Consider the following 15,889-nt stretch of genomic DNA (forward strand, 5'->3'; position numbering starts at 1 on the left):
AATAGTATGACTCATGCTCCGATATTCTGCCTCAGCTGAACTTTTAGACACAACTTTTTGCTTTTTAGTTTTTCAAGAAATCAAGGAATTCCCAAGGAAAACACAATAGCCTGTTAGAGACCTTCCAGAAGAAGGACAATTTCCCCAGTCTGCATCACTGTAGGCTTGAAGCTGTAAATCATTGTTATGATCATAAAACAAACCATGATCAATAGTACCTTTCAAGTATCTTATAACATAGATTGCAGCATTTAAATGTGGTGTCCTGGGATCACTCAAAAACTGACTCAGCTGTTGTACTACATAAGAGATGTCTGGTCTTGTCATATTCAAATAGAGAAATTTCCCAACAAGTCTTCTATAAACCTCTGGATCTTCTAGTCTATCACCATCATGAGCGAAAATTTGGGAGCTTTAGGAAATGGAAAAGCAGCAATCTTACAGAATTCCATCTTAGTATCTTTTAACATATCCACAATATACTTTCTTTGATTCAATAGAATGCCAGCAGGAGATCTAGAAACTTCAATCCCTAAGAAATAGGTCAGTTCACCTAGATCTTTGATAGTAAAAGCACTATCCAAAGCTTGCTTAATAAGCTGAATAGTAGGAAGATCAGACCCAGTTAACAAGAGATCATCAACATATGCTACTATAATAGTGAAGTGTTGTCCATCTTGCTTGGTAAACATGGAATAATCATGTTTAGACTAAATGAAACCAAAATTCACTAAGAATTTGCTTAATTCTAGGTTCCATTGCCTAGAAGCTTGTCTGAGTCCATACAAAGATCTTTTCAGCTTGCATACTTGATTAGGCTGAGTGAAATAGACAGGTGGTGGAGTCATGTATAACTCTTCATCAATGAATCCATGCAAAAAGGCATTATTTACATCTAATTGATGTAAATGCCAATTGTGAGCAGCAGCTAGTGCAATAATAGATCTCACAGTAGTGAATTTTGCAGCAGGACTAAAGGTATGTTTAAAATCTTTACCTTGCACCTGTTTATCACCCCTTGCAACTAACCTGGCTTTGTGCCTTTCTATACTACCATCAGGCCTGAACTAAATCTTATAGACCCATTTATAGCCAATTGCTTTTTTTACCAATAGGTAAAGTAATCAGTTCCCAAGTGTGATTCTGTTCTAGAGCAGCAAGCTCTTTGCTCATAGCTTCAACCCATCTAGGATTGTCTTTAGCCTGAGAGTAAGAATGAGGTTCATGAACTGTTAATACTTTAGAGAGACTAGCAGAATGTTGAATGGTAGAAGGAAGAACAAAATCTTGAAACTTGGAAGGAAGATGAGATACTCTAGTAGATTTTCTGAGAGGAAGAGGAGGTGGAGATGTATGTAAAGAAGATTCAGTAGGAGAAAGCTCAGTAGGAGAAGAAGTGTCAGTGTTAGAAGAAGAAGAAGAAGTAGCAATAGAAATCTCAGGAGAAGCTAGCAAGGTTGAAAGGAGGAATGTGAGAAGTAGTGTTAGATGAATCTACAGAATCAGAAGAAACAGGAAGAGAAGATGAAGTAGATGTAGAAGTGTGAAATGGAAAGATTGTTTCATGATCAAAAATAACATCTCTACTAAGAATAATCTTGTGAGAGTCAAGATCATAAAGCTTGTAGCCCTTTTGAGCATATGGATAACCAAGAAGAATGCATCTCTTTGACTTAGGAGCAAACTTATGACTAGTTTTAATAAAAGGATAACATAAGCATCCTATTACTCTTAGAGAACTGTAATCAGGAGACTTGCCAAGGAGCAACTCAGTAGGTGTCTTCCATTTTAAGACTGAACTAGGGAGCATATTGATTAAAAAAGTTGCTGAGAGAAGACAATCACCCCAAAACTTCAAAGGTAGATGAGCTTGAAATCTAAGAGCTCTGGCAGTTTCAAGAAGATGTCTATACTTCCTTTGAACCCTCCCATTTTGCTGAGGATTGCAAGGAATTGATCTTTGATGAATAATTCCTTTGTTTGCAAAAAGAGTTGCACAATATTCTTGAACAATCTCACTGCCATTGTCACTTCTGATATGCTTAACATCAACAGCAAAATGAGTCTTCACATAGCTTAGAAAGGCAGCTATAATAGCAGGTACTTGATGTTTAGAGTGAATGAGATGTGTCCATGTAGTCCTTGTATGATCATCAAGGATGGTGAGGAAGTATTGAGCACCAGATATAGTAGGAGTTTTGTAAGGACCCCAAAGATCCATGTGAACAAGATCAAAAGGATGATTAGCTAGAGAATGAGAAAGAGTATAAGGTAGTTTATGGTGCTTGGCAAAAATACAAGGTTCACAAGAGAAATCATGTTCATTACCATCATATGGAACTGTTAAATGTTTGATTTTACCAATAGAAGGATGACCAAGTCTTGCATGTAACAAAGACAATGAAATTTTATTGATACTAGAAGTATTTACAACACATGTAGGTTGACAAGAATCAGCAGCAAGACTAGTCTTAGCAACATGAGATACTAAAACAGAAGAATCATCAAAACAAGATGATGAAAAATGAAACTTATACAAGCCAGAAAAACGTTTTCCAGTAGCCTTTATGTGATTAGTGAAGAGGTCCTGGAAAACACAATAGGAAGGATAGAAATAAGCAATAAGATTGTGATTATCTAGAAGTTTACCAACTGATAAACGATTATGATGAAAAGCAGGAAGATAAAGAACTTGTTTAAGTAAAATATCAGGAGTTAATTGAATGTTGCCAAATTGAGTAACCTATTTAACAGTTCCATCAGGCAATCCTACATGAATTACTTTTGAAAGACTGGTTAATGAAGAAAATAAGGATTTATTGCCAGACATATGATCACTGGCCCCAGTGTCAATGATCCAAGAAATGTTATCAAGATTAGCAGAAAAATGATGAACATTTGAAACACTAATCATACCTGCAGAAGTGAAGGCAGAACAAGCAAATTTTGCTGGATTATTTTGCTGCATCATTTGCATTACACCTTTGTAGATAGCAGAGATCATTTCTTGAGAAGGAATTGAATGAGGTGTCTCTTTAGAATTGCCAGAATCATCATTATCCAGAGGAGTATTCCCAACAGACTCAGAAGCATTAGCTTGAACAGCATTAGCAGAATTAATCATGCCTGATTTGCCTTTAAGATTAGCAAAATTTTCTGGATATCCATTGAGTTTAAAACACTTATCTATAGCGTGATTCCTCATTTTGCAATGATCACAGAACCTATAAAGTTTTGCTTTCTTAAAATCTTTTCTCTGAAAACTTGATTGATAACCAGAATTAAATTACTGATTTGGTCTATGTGAGTATAATGCACTCACTTCTGGAATCTGAACAAGAGGAATAGCAATAGATTTTTGCTTCTCAATTTGTTGTAGAATATGGTAAGCTATATTAACAGGAGGTAATGGATCCATTGAAAGAATGTTAATCTTGACTTGATCATATTCATGATTTAATCTAGCCAAAAACTGAATTAACTTCTTCAATTGGTCAGCATCTAACATTTTCTTAAGCAATCCACATGAACAAGCATCCATAACACCACATTTACAAGTAGGAATTTCAGCGAGAACTTGTAATTCATCCCATACTCTCTTCAATTTTGCATAATACTCAGCTATAGACAGATTGCCTTGTTCTATTGAGGTTAAACTTCTATGAAGATCATATAAAAGAGGAGCGTTAGATTGACCATACCTCTCATGAATTTCCTCCCAAAGCTGCTTAGTAGAATTAGTAAAAATGAAACTCTCTGAATATGTGGATTCCATTGAATGAAGAATCCAAGAAGTGACTAGATAGTCATTTCTAATCCATTTCTGGCAATCATCAGAAGTAGCAACTGGTTTACTTAAGCTTCCATCAATGAAACTAAGCTTATTCTTAGCTCCTAAAGCTAAACGAACTCCTCTACTCCAGTTTACAAAATTATCACCATTGAAGAGATAAGTTCCTAATTGTTGTTTAGGATGATCACCATTTGAAATGAAATAAGGATCATTGTAGTTGATTGCATTATTCTGTGATCCAGAATTTTGTGTAGAATTTTGTTCAGATGTTTCTGCCATTTCAGAGAAGTTTGAAGAATAGAAGAAATCAAGAATAAACTTGATGAATAAACGATGAACTTATTTCGTTCAAAACGTTTGGAAAAAAGATGAAGATATTGATGAATCAAGAAAAATGAGCGAGAATTGGCTCTGATACCATAATAAGAACAAGATACTTGTTCTAAGAGGAGAAAATCCTCACAATGTGAGAATTATTAGAGTTTATTGAATCGATTAATTTGCCTCTTACAAAGATACCTCCATCTCTTATATAGAGTGAGAGAAGGGTTTATTACTAGTTATTACAAGCTCTAACAAACTCTTGTAACTAACTAACTAACTGATTACATGTAATAACAGAAAGTCAGAAAATAATTTACATAACTATGATATATCTGATAAATTCAGCATTTGTTAAATATGGGTTTGGGCCACACCCATCACAAGGAGAGAGAGTCCACTTCACAACACAAAGGAGGTTTCACCTTAAAACTATCTCTATTATATAAGCCAAAGGAGGAGGTGTGGTGTCCTCTTTTGAAGTGACTAAAATACCCTCTAATAATTTAAAATAATGTTTTTCTTTATATAAAAAATTGAAAAATGATAATCAATGAAACTTGCCATATGAGTAGATCAAAAATGGAATATGCACTACGATTAATAACAAACTAGATTGACACAATCAGCTCACGAAATCAATTAAAATCTTCAACCAAAAAAAGTTAGCAACATATCGTGATAACATAATATTTCATATTTACAAAGTTCAAACAATATGGTTTATTAACATCTATAATTGATAAAGAACTATACTAAAGTTGTTGAAAAGAAAATTATTAAATCATCTACCAAATTTAAAGTGACGGTATTGAACAGTTAAAAATCATTCACCTTTAATTTAAAAAGATAATAACATTTACAAAAGAACCTCAATAATTTACATCACTATCAAAATAATTTTAGTTTAAAAAAAATATGTCTTTTAAAAACTACATAAGATTGTCGACACACGCATCGCGTGCATATCAACTAGTATGGCAATAAGGGAAGTAACCCCTTTGCATTATAATGTGAATCCATCTCTCTTATTTAATCAATGTGGGACACTCACATGTGATGTGCGCTATATATCATAGCTTCAACAGCATTACATAAACTTATGATCACCGTATAATGGATAGTGAAGGATTGAATATCATATTGGATTGAAAAATACAATAAAGACCTTTCAATTTCGAATAAAATAAAAGGGTTCATATAAAGTTATACACTTGTACTGAAATTAGGCTTTTAAGTTTCAATGACGAGGGTTTTTACCTCATGGAGCCTAAATACTGCAACAACTCTTACTCTACTTTTCTTTTTCAGTCCGACTATTAAGAGAGAGGTTCGCTAGAGAATATACATGTAGGAGTAGTCTATAGACGTATGTGATATGATGTACCCTTACTCAATGCATTAGAGAAGAGTGGCAGCATGTGATGAATTGATGATCTAAAAGATAAGTAGTAGTATTAACAACATTGTTTAATTCTATAACCAAAACACGCATTTCACATACAAAGAAATCCAAACGATGCTGGCATCTATCGATTCAGCTAGTTAGCTTTTTTTTTTTTTTGAAAGAGAAAATTTCATTAATTGAAGGCCAAACGGCATCTACAATAGGTATTAAAGTAAAACAAGATACAATTAAACAAGACTAAATCAAATTCGTCTTCGAATAAACTACAATGAACCAGATTGAACAATACAGCACAACCCTCTTGTATTTGCTGAATCAAGCAGCTATTGATGAGGAAGTCTATCATTCTGATATAGTTTGGGAAGAACATTCTTGATCGAGTCAGGTTGACCGCATCCGAGATTCCAATACCTTCATGTTGAGTCTCGAACTTCAACCAATGAAAATAATTTCTCATACCTAAAAACAAAAGAACCATACTCACAACTCCCATAGGGGAGAAGGAGATTTCCAAAACAGAAACTAAAAACCCCATAACAGGGTTTGCGAAACTCTCATAAAGAGAGACTAATTTATTGAACAAAAAAAGAAAATGAATTAAAAACTGGAAATAAAAGGGGAAAAGGGGCTTACCATGGATGAAAACATCCATGGCAGCCCCTAATTGATGAATAAAGGGTAGGGGAGGCTAGGGTTTGAGAGAGATTCAGCTAGTTAGCTGATAAATGGAAGTACTATCTAATTCTTATAATGTATTTTGTATTGAGTGAAGGCTCAACGGCTAACAGTTCGGCAGTGAACCAACCTAATACAGTGGGGATCCCGCGTGGGTTCAGTGGGTTCAATTGAATCCATGAAATTCTCGAGAAAAAAGATGGAAAAATTATGAAAAATCGAAATAAGGGAACAAGGTTATAAACGATACCGCACAACGTTGTATCTGATGGTTCAATGGTTCAATTCAGCGTGGGTGCAGTTTTCCTGTTTATTTTTTAAGCGAGTTCGAATTGTACAGAGAGATTTCTATGTTGTCTCCTTTCCCCTTCTTTTTTGTTTTGTCTTATTCCCTTTTCTTGGCAATCTGACTGATGGTTTGCATTTAATTTTTTAAACAGCGTGTTTTGTGTGTGGCCGGCCACACGCGAAATTACAGGTGTGGCTGCGCGCCCGAAACGCTGTCAGCCCGTCAGCTCATTTTCAAATGGTCATATCTCACTCGTTTTTCATTAAAATCGAGCTCTTGACCAGGCGTTGGAAAGCTATCGAGCCAAAATTTCATCTCCAACTTGAATCTTTCCAAAATATTAAGTGTGATGTGAGATATGACCTCTTGAAGTTGACCCTTATGCACAAACACTTATAAACAAATGAAGTTACTCTTGTGAACAGATTTAGTTACTCTTTATGACCAAATGGAGTTACTTGTATGAGGATGTGGTTACTTTTAACAATAAAAGGATGCCACTTCTATAAAGAAATGTGATTACTCTTATAAGCAAATGCGGTTACTTTTCTGTGAGGTTACTCGTATGATTAAATGAGGTTACTCATATGATTTATTGAAGTTACTTGTATAAATAAATGAGGTTACTAGTATAAATTAATTGGGTTACTCATAAGATTAAATGAGGTTACTCATAGATTAAATGACATTATTAGTATGAATTGATTGGTTTACTTATATATCAAAATGGGATTACTCATATAATAAAATGGGGTTACTTTTGTGAACTAACAAATTAGGGATACTTGATCAAATAGGGTCATCATATGATTAAATAATTAATATTGTGAACTAATGTGGTTACTCGATCGTATGAAAAAAACGAAGTTACTTTTGTGAATAAATGAGGTTACTCATTTGAATAATTGAGGTTACTAATCAGTTTAATTTTATGAATGAATGAGGTTACTCGTTTGAATAAATGTGGTTACTTTGTGAACCTTTTGCAGTTATTCGTATGATTAAATGAGGTTACTCGTATGATTTATTGAAGTTACTTGTATAAATAATGAGGTTACTAGTATGAATTAATTGGATTAATCATAAGATTAAATGAGTCATAAATTGAATGACATTACTAGTATGAATTAATTGGATTACTCATATGATAAAAATGGGGTTATTCATATAATAAAATGGGGTCACTTTTGTGAACAATTGGGGTTATTTGATCAAATAGGGTCGAGCAGGAACAGAGATATTGTAACACGTATCATAAGTAACCTACTAAATAAGTCACAAACAGGTTAAAACTCAACAGAAGAAAACAGACATACAAGCCTAACTCAATCAAGGATAATTAAAAAATAGACTTGAAATGGAAAGACCGCGCACGCAAAAGTTGACTTATTTAAAACAATTTTTCCGAAACTATATTTGCACATCCATAATGGTTTTTGCATATCCATATTATATTTTATACATCCAAAAAATACATTTTCACATTCTTAATGATTTTCGCAAGTTCTTGTATTGTCTCAAGTTCTTGTATGGACTCTGTTAGTAGTAATTCTAGGGATAATGTCATGAGTTCATGCATTAGGTGTCCTAAAATAAATGAAGCCCATAACTTAGCTATAGGAGATAAAAAAAAAAAAAGGGCTTACTTGTAATGTTTTTTTATGCTAATGTATGCTCTTGCTTTAAAAAAAAAAATACATCTAAAGGGCATCAAAAAATAATAAAAAAAATTTCTAAAAAAAACCAAGAAACCATGGTTACTTTTATTTGGGAGATATGGGCCATAATTGTTTGTTTATTGACGAACGGTTTGATATTAAGTGTTTCTCTTTTGTATTCTCGGACTAGTATAATAAATGTAAATAGATAAAAGATATTTATCATTTCTATATCTATTTATTAAGCTAAACAATGAAAGTAAATTTCATCATTTCTTTTATGTTTAACAACTAAAAAAGTAGCTTCTTTTTTGTCTTCAAGACAATGATCACCACCTAGCTAGCTATAAGAAAGGTGAACGCTGCAGATATACAATGGTCTCAGTAATAGTCATATATGATAGAGAAATGAGGAAAAATGAAGGTAGAGGAGAAATTAGCGTTGAGATAAGTTTAAGGAAATGAGAGGAACTATAGAAATAAAAAAGGAAACTCAAAATGCATGGTGAAGAGTGGGAGAGAAATTCATGCCTTAAAAATCAGCCACAAATAGAAAGAGAGATAGTTCACCATAACTATATATAGAATAAGGTGCAAAAGCAGTGATATGCTTGCTTAACTTCCTCCATATAGTATGTTTGTGTGTGTATATATATATATGATCCTTTAAACTAGTTTAAACATGATCTTGAGAAATAGAGAAAATAAGCATTATCAAATATAATAAGGCAGAAAAGAAATATATAAAAAAAAAGAAAAAAAGTGAAAAAAAAAAGTGAATTAAAAGATGAAAAGTTTAGGAATCTTGCTCATTTGCTTAAGCCTAGTAGGGCAGAATGTGGTAGGAACGTTTCCAGGTGGGGTGGGACTCTTTTCATTACCTGGTTTGGGAGGTTCAGGATCAGGATCAGGTTCAGGATCAGGATCAGGATCAGCATCAGCATCACTAGGACTAGGACTAGGAGCAGGAGGTTCAGGTTCAGGTTCAGCTTTAGGTTCAGGTTCAGGTTCAGGTTCAGGTTCAGGGACAGAGTCAGCAATAGCCCAATTTCAAAAACTATTTCAATTTCCAAACCCAATATTCCCATCATCAGGGGCTAGTGCTGGGGCTGGGGCTGGGGCTGGGGCAGGGGCTGGGGCCGGGGCCAGCGCCGAAGGGCAAAAAGGAGGAGGGTTGGGAGTGGGAATACCGGACATGACTAGTCCTGAGGCACAAAAATGCATGCAGTCTTTCCATAATCCAGCAATGATAACATGCGTACAAGACTTAGGAAAAGCATTCCAATCACAGAAAATAGCTTTATCTCCTGTTTGTTGTACTTTCCTTAAGCAAATGGACGAGACTTGTGAACCTGTTGTCCATTTTCGAAATCCTTTTTTGCAATCCTGTCTCGAGAAGCACTGCTCTGGAGGAGCCGCAGCTGCAGGTGGTGATGCGTCTGCATCTGCAGGTGCTGACGCTTCATCAACTGGCAGCACGGCTGCCTCCGGATTTAGTGATGAAACAGGACCAGGAGGCCCTGGAGCCGCAGCTGGAGCTGCGTCTTTCGGAGCAGGAGCAGGAGCCCCAACTTCATTTAGTTAGGTGTTAGATGCAGTGTTGTGTTGAAATACGACATTACTTCATTTAGAGGCACACTATGGAAATAGCCATAGGCGAATAAAAGTCCTATATCGTGCAACTAAAATTTGTATGTCCTCATTAGGCAAACTTGTTAACTTACAATAATTGTCCTTAGTAGCCTTATATTAGCAAATTGTATCAAGTTACATGCCTCAGTTTTGGAGGGATATCAGTTCTTTTGTTCCTTGAAGAACTTTCCGTTTTACTTATTCTTCATCATCTTCTTTTGTTTTCAGTAATAACTGGTTGTAATGAATTTGATCGATCATTGGAAATGAAGCATATTTACATGCACCCAGATTGTTTAATTATCACTAATTTGTCTACTATATACCGAATACCAGTTACGGATTAGCATGTGTAATTTATTGCAATCGCCTGATTCTAATATTATGTAGACGGTCCACGGTCCACCACTTAATTTTTATTCGATAGACTAAGAATCAAAAAACTAGTTGAGTGCTCAGGAAAAGGCAGCATCATTTACGTAGATTATCAGTGTTGCTTTAAAATGTTGAAGATCATATAAATAGAAATTCCTCCCCAAAATCATAGTAATGTTGGAGAATTAGAGTATAATGTTAGTTTAATTCATTATATATTATTTGAGTCACTTGGTTATGGTGTTGTTACTCGAATAATATATGTAATAATATGCTATATGTGGTTTGTTCTTACGTTTCGTCAAGAATTTGTGAACTACGAACGAAGAAATGAGAGCAGCAAGAGCAGCCTCGCACCTCGCCAGCATGGTCGAGCAAGGCGTCGCACCTTGCCGAAGCTGCTGCAGAATTGGCGTTGGATGTCAGGTACATGGTCGCCCCTCGCGACGAGCATCGACGTGGCTCCTGATGTCGCAATTCTTCGCATGTTTTGATGGTTAATCAAGGTATCATTTCGGATTTTCTGAAACAGTATAGCATTACTACAAATATGAGATCTCTGATATGATGAGGTGGGTTGATAAAACTATTCCTCTCATTTGCACACGGAAGTCCTCAAGATCAAAATCAGAAATTATTTCATCATTTTAAATCTTTCAAAAATTCATTTCCAATTGATAGTGTTCATGGTAAGTGTGATCACTATTGATCTTATTTGTATCTCGAAGATAAATTCCGTGTAACCATGCTTTACGAATAGGGTCTGAATATTACTTTTGGAAAAACGAATCGCGCCTAGAAGATTTTCATTGTTATTTCAATTTTCAAGTACTCATCTCGTGACACTTGTTTTCCATATTTTCCCTATCAAAGTAATGATACTCTAAATGAAAAAAGTTTCAATAATATGGTGTTCTTGTTGATATTTACAAGTTTATTTGAGTAGATATTTAGGTCATTTACCATGACCTGATATTTTAGGTTTAATTGATTACCCACCAAGTAATAAAATTAGGTCACTAGGTAGAATTTGTTAAACTTGGGAGTCACTTTTTTTTTGTCTTAGAAAAACTGCAATTTGATGGCTACCATGTAAAATTTTCCTAAATAAATAACAAATTGAAGAAAATTTGGCTCAAGATGAACCTGGTTGCATCCCCCGAGAGATATCTATCTCAGATAAGTGGCCTAATCCAGACCTCCAAGTTACCAGTAAAAATAACAATCTAAAAAGCTTGCCAATTGAAGACAAAACAAGATTGCAAAAGATTAATGGTGTTTTTCAAGGTTAAAGAAATGCCATCAAAGCATGGATCAGAGTACTAACTAGTAACTACAACTGTAAAACTACTTCTGAGCTGTTCCTAAGCACCTAGTTCTAGCACCATATACATTCCAGCAACTAGTAGTTGGTTTTTGCCCTATTCCACAAAATACTCAAGCACCAAAATTGATTACTGAACATACACATTTTAGTATCTTCCAAAAAAGGACAGTTGTAGATGCAGCCTACAAGGGTCACAAAATGAACTACCAACGATTACGATCCCTATAATCAGGACACCCCGTTGAAAATTGGTTGTACATTTGATGTCCATGTTCTGATCGGCCTCTTCTTCTCCCTCTGCCCATGAACTGAGGGACGTTTGTGTTATGCGGCCTAGGCTGTGCTGATGATTCCTCACTGTAGTGGCTAGTAAACCTAGGCCTTGCATATGAAACTGATTGCCACGATGTATTAGCATGTCGCACAGCACCAAACTGAGTGTTGTTTGCATTATGTGGCCTAAACTGTGCCAATGACCCCTCACTGCCTTGACTAGTGAAACTAGGCCTTGTGTACGAAACTGGTCGCCACGAGGTATTTTCATGCGGCACAACACTTCTTGTAGACTGCATGTTATTTCGTGTGCTTGTGCCCCATGATCCCCCAGATACTCTCAAGTTCTCCATTCCCCTACTCGGACTTTGGGGGACAGCTGTAGAGGCATACCTCTCATTAACATTATAACTATGAGTTTGCCTTGCATTTGACGTGAATCCCTTGCCTCTACCAGCTGCTTCAAAGCCACGACCTGAACCAGCAGTTCTGATTACGCAGCTTTTGTTTACTGTGGTGTTTTTCCCTACATCATGAGCTGCTCCAGTCCCGTACCTATTGTAATGTCTAAAAGATATTGATTGTCGTTATTTATTCTCTTCGACTTCAAGTATCGAAAAAAAAAAGACAAAATGTCAGACTTAATATACCTAGTGATAGGAGGTCTGCCACTGTACTCGTGCCAAAGCACAGTCTCCTCGATCTCATTCTCTAATATTGTCTGCATGCCGAGTAACCTGATTTAGCAATCGATTATGAACAATGTAAGCTTTAGGGTAAATCAATGACAAAGTACCTTTTCAGGAGGCTGAATACCTTCCAGCAAGCGAGGTATAAAACATGCTTCAGGTAACTCGAAATTTAAGCACCTGACAAATGGTAACACTCAAACTAAGAATGTCAATGAACACTAATGATTAGAGAGGTACATGAAATTCTCTTGCGGTCATATAGGAGAGTACCTATTTGAAGTTCTTATGAACAACTTATCAGTTGTCTGAATATTTCTTTCAGCTTCCTCCTCCTGCATTGTTCCATGATTAACTTTGTATTATAGCGCAATTAGTGAATCGTTTCAACGTGCACATGTAAATTATAAAACTTACCTCTACTTTTTGCTCCAATTGTTTGGTGGCAATCAGGAGCTTTTCCTGGTCTATGAAAGGAAGTATGCAAATTCCCTTTCCCATGGTCAAAATGCCCACAATTATAAATCAAACTGTTTAAATACTCTATTTTCATACAATCTAGATGTATTAACTATTAAGTAAACATGGAAGGGAAAAATAATGGATACCTGCCACATAAATCTTTTTCCATCCACATCGACGTCAAAATCTGAATCGCAAATGGATCACAAGTAAATTCCTATAAAAAGGCTTTCAACGATATATCAGTAAAATCAGTGTAAGTTTGAGGATATTGTACCAGTGGGATAAAACTCAATGATGTTGGATTGCGTATCTGTCATGAGTTCCTGATAGACTCTTGGAAGTGCATGCGCACTACAAAAATTGTTAATTTCAACCAAAATCACACACCATATCGTATATTCGTTATCAGATCATATCACTTTGATAATTGGTTCAAGAAAAACCTCTTCGGTGGGAGTACAGCCATTAGCTGATCAAATGGCTTAAATGGAGCACCTGTTTGAAATCGCACTTTAATACCAGCTAAACCCTTTAGGTCTGAAGCAAATGGTCCATAATGCTCAGGATAGTACCTGTTAAGTACATTAGTAGGTATAACTGTATAAGTATATGATATTTAGCAGCATGAATAAGAAAGGCATAAGATAGGTAGGAGAGAGCTGAGCTCTGTTGTGTCGCATTACCAATTCCAAGATGGTATTCCAGAATAATAGTACAACAAGACCCAACATAGTCCTTCAGTATACAGCTGAACCTACAACCCCAACAATCAAAATGGTGTTATATACTATTAAAAAGCACTCAATTCATAATAATATAGGACATATATAAAGATGCTTTAATCACATACAATCTGCTTTCTTTTGATTTCTATTGCTTTAGGATCCTCCACTGAAAACTTTTCTTTATAATATCGCAGTTTCCAACCTTGAGATCCTAGTTTCACCTGAAAAGTTGTAATTATGACAACTTTCAGCAACAAAAACCTGCTAAATCAGATAAATAGAAGTATATCAAATGTGGAGCAATTGTGAACCTTGTCTCTTCCCATATTCCCATCTCTGAAAATATCAGATCTTTCACGAATGCACTTCTTCAACTCTTCATGTAACTCCTTTTTATTTGCCAACATCTGTAACATTGATTATGACATATATAAGTAGTATATTAAATCGTAGTTATTGAAGCGGTAGCATTTTTGCTAAAAAGGCTTATACATGAAGATTCAAAACTAGTACATTGTACTAGCTTCTGAAGTTAACATTTCTCGTAAACTTCATGGATTTATTTGATAGAAGTTACTAATATGTTACCACAACAATGTCAAAGCTACATAAGATGAAATGCAAAACATACTTCTTGAAATTCTGAATATTCCGGAGCATTTCTGACTTCATGATCCTTGATATCCATCCCACTAACTTCAAAACCTTCAGGATCTTGTTTATATGCTTCCTGAGAAGGAAAAGAAGAAAAGAAACATTCAACTATGTTTGATACATGCCCCTATGAGATATGAATGAAACCTAGAAGAGCCAGATGAAAGGAACAAAAATGGACAAAGCAACGCACAGATTCTAATAATTCAGAAATTATCCTTCGAAGTTTCTTGTCCCTTATCTCAGTCCGTTTCTTAAAGATCTTTTCTTCATAGCTGCCAACGGACAGAATGAACTTCTCAACTCTTTTCAGCTTGATATAACCAGCATGCTGGTCATTGACCTAGTACGTTACCATAACAAGTAAAATATTAGTAAAGTATGTAATCCACTATTATCTATCAGAATGAACAGGCAATACAGTCAACCCAGGTAGTTGTACACTTCTTACTCTCTGCATATCAACTAAATATCCACCAAGACTCTTGAACTCTTTCTTGTAGACATACATAAGCAAGTCTATAGCATTCTGTCATTTAAGGGAGGAAGATAAAAGCATGTAAGCATAAGCAATCATTCAGAAAACAACAAATAGAAATTGGTTTTCTATCAGAATTTGCAAAGCTAACCTCATGTATTTCAAGGGTGGGCATGTGAGGTAGGAAGTCATTACCAACAAAGAAACACATGAAAACGAAGTCATCAATGATGCGCTCAACATCAAACTCAAATTTTTCCCGTGGATCAACTATCTGCATGTCGAGCTCTAAATACTCCCTCAAGATCCAAACATGCAGGAACTGGAGAACATGTACGATGTAACCAGGTTTAGTTGTATTAAATTACAACTATCCATGACACAAATTAAATTTAAAGGTTAGGATACATAATTACATACTTGATAGTGCTGTGGCTGGATCTGCAAATGTTGGGTTTTGTCATGAATGTCAAAGAAAGGTTTTGGCTTGTCCTGAGTTGATTTAGCCAAGAAATCCTCTGCAGCCTTCTGAATACTCATATGAAGTGTTGATTCAGAAACAGGGAACTGTTCTCGTACTGCAAATACATCCTTCGAACAAAACAAAACATAAAATTCTTCTTGTAAAGATTAGCATTTAAGACCATAATTCATAGACCATAGCAAAATCAGAATGTGCGGTTTAGCCTATTGACACAACAATTAGTGGTGGGGAGCAATTAAAGATAACGAAGGGTTAGTTTTCATTGATTAAGAATGTAGTGTATGGTTTAGTAACTATGAAACAAAACATAACACACGCCTGTTTAGAAATTCGTGAAATTATTTTGTTTGTGTGGAAAAACTAAATAGCCTTTCGCTTGACCGACCCTTCCTTTCTCAATTCTCCATTCTCCATTCTCCATTCTCCTGAGTCCTGTCATTTCAAATATCCATATTCCATTTATCCATCATTATCTAGTTTTAGTTAACTTCCCTGTTAAGAGTTCTTTTCTAGTCCTTTTCTTCCATTTTCATCTTTACTTTGTCTCATCTTTACTTTGTCTCAAACACTCAAAAACAACCATATCATATACTTCCATTAATGAAATGGGTGTTCCAGCTTTTTACAGATGGCTAGTGGAGAA

General features: G+C 35.3%; 1 protein-coding gene and 1 non-coding gene across 2 annotated transcripts; one reads left to right on the forward strand and one right to left on the reverse strand.

Moving 5' to 3' along the window:
• Positions 1-8,562: 8,562 nt before the first annotated feature.
• Positions 8,563-10,052, forward strand: LOC104899841 (uncharacterized). Its single transcript, XM_010687121.3, has one exon. The coding sequence runs from the start codon at positions 8,932-8,934 to the stop codon at positions 9,727-9,729; it is 798 nt and encodes a 265-aa protein (XP_010685423.3). The 5' UTR covers positions 8,563-8,931; the 3' UTR covers positions 9,730-10,052.
• Positions 10,053-11,393: 1,341 nt separating this feature from the next.
• LOC104899842 (5'-3' exoribonuclease 3) lies at positions 11,394-15,374 on the reverse strand (the record flags this gene model as incomplete). Its single annotated transcript, XR_008967128.1, has 15 exons — positions 11,394-12,318; positions 12,402-12,472; positions 12,548-12,775; positions 12,858-12,932; positions 13,049-13,089; positions 13,180-13,256; positions 13,349-13,477; positions 13,589-13,659; positions 13,756-13,851; positions 13,942-14,037; positions 14,262-14,360; positions 14,478-14,627; positions 14,736-14,813; positions 14,914-15,084; positions 15,183-15,374. It is a non-coding gene; the product is annotated as a 5'-3' exoribonuclease 3 (transcript).
• Positions 15,375-15,889: the final 515 nt, after the last annotated feature.

Source organism: Beta vulgaris, chromosome 7 (genome assembly GCF_026745355.1).
Source record: "Beta vulgaris subsp. vulgaris cultivar EL10 chromosome 7, EL10.2, whole genome shotgun sequence".
In the NCBI taxonomy this organism is placed as follows: domain Eukaryota; kingdom Viridiplantae; phylum Streptophyta; class Magnoliopsida; order Caryophyllales; family Amaranthaceae; genus Beta; species Beta vulgaris.

Excerpts from the sequence above, each read along its gene's own strand:
- LOC104899841 (XM_010687121.3), top strand. The coding sequence starts at position 8,932 with ATGAAAAGTTTAGGAATCTTGCTCATTTGCTTAAGCCTAGTAGGGCAG.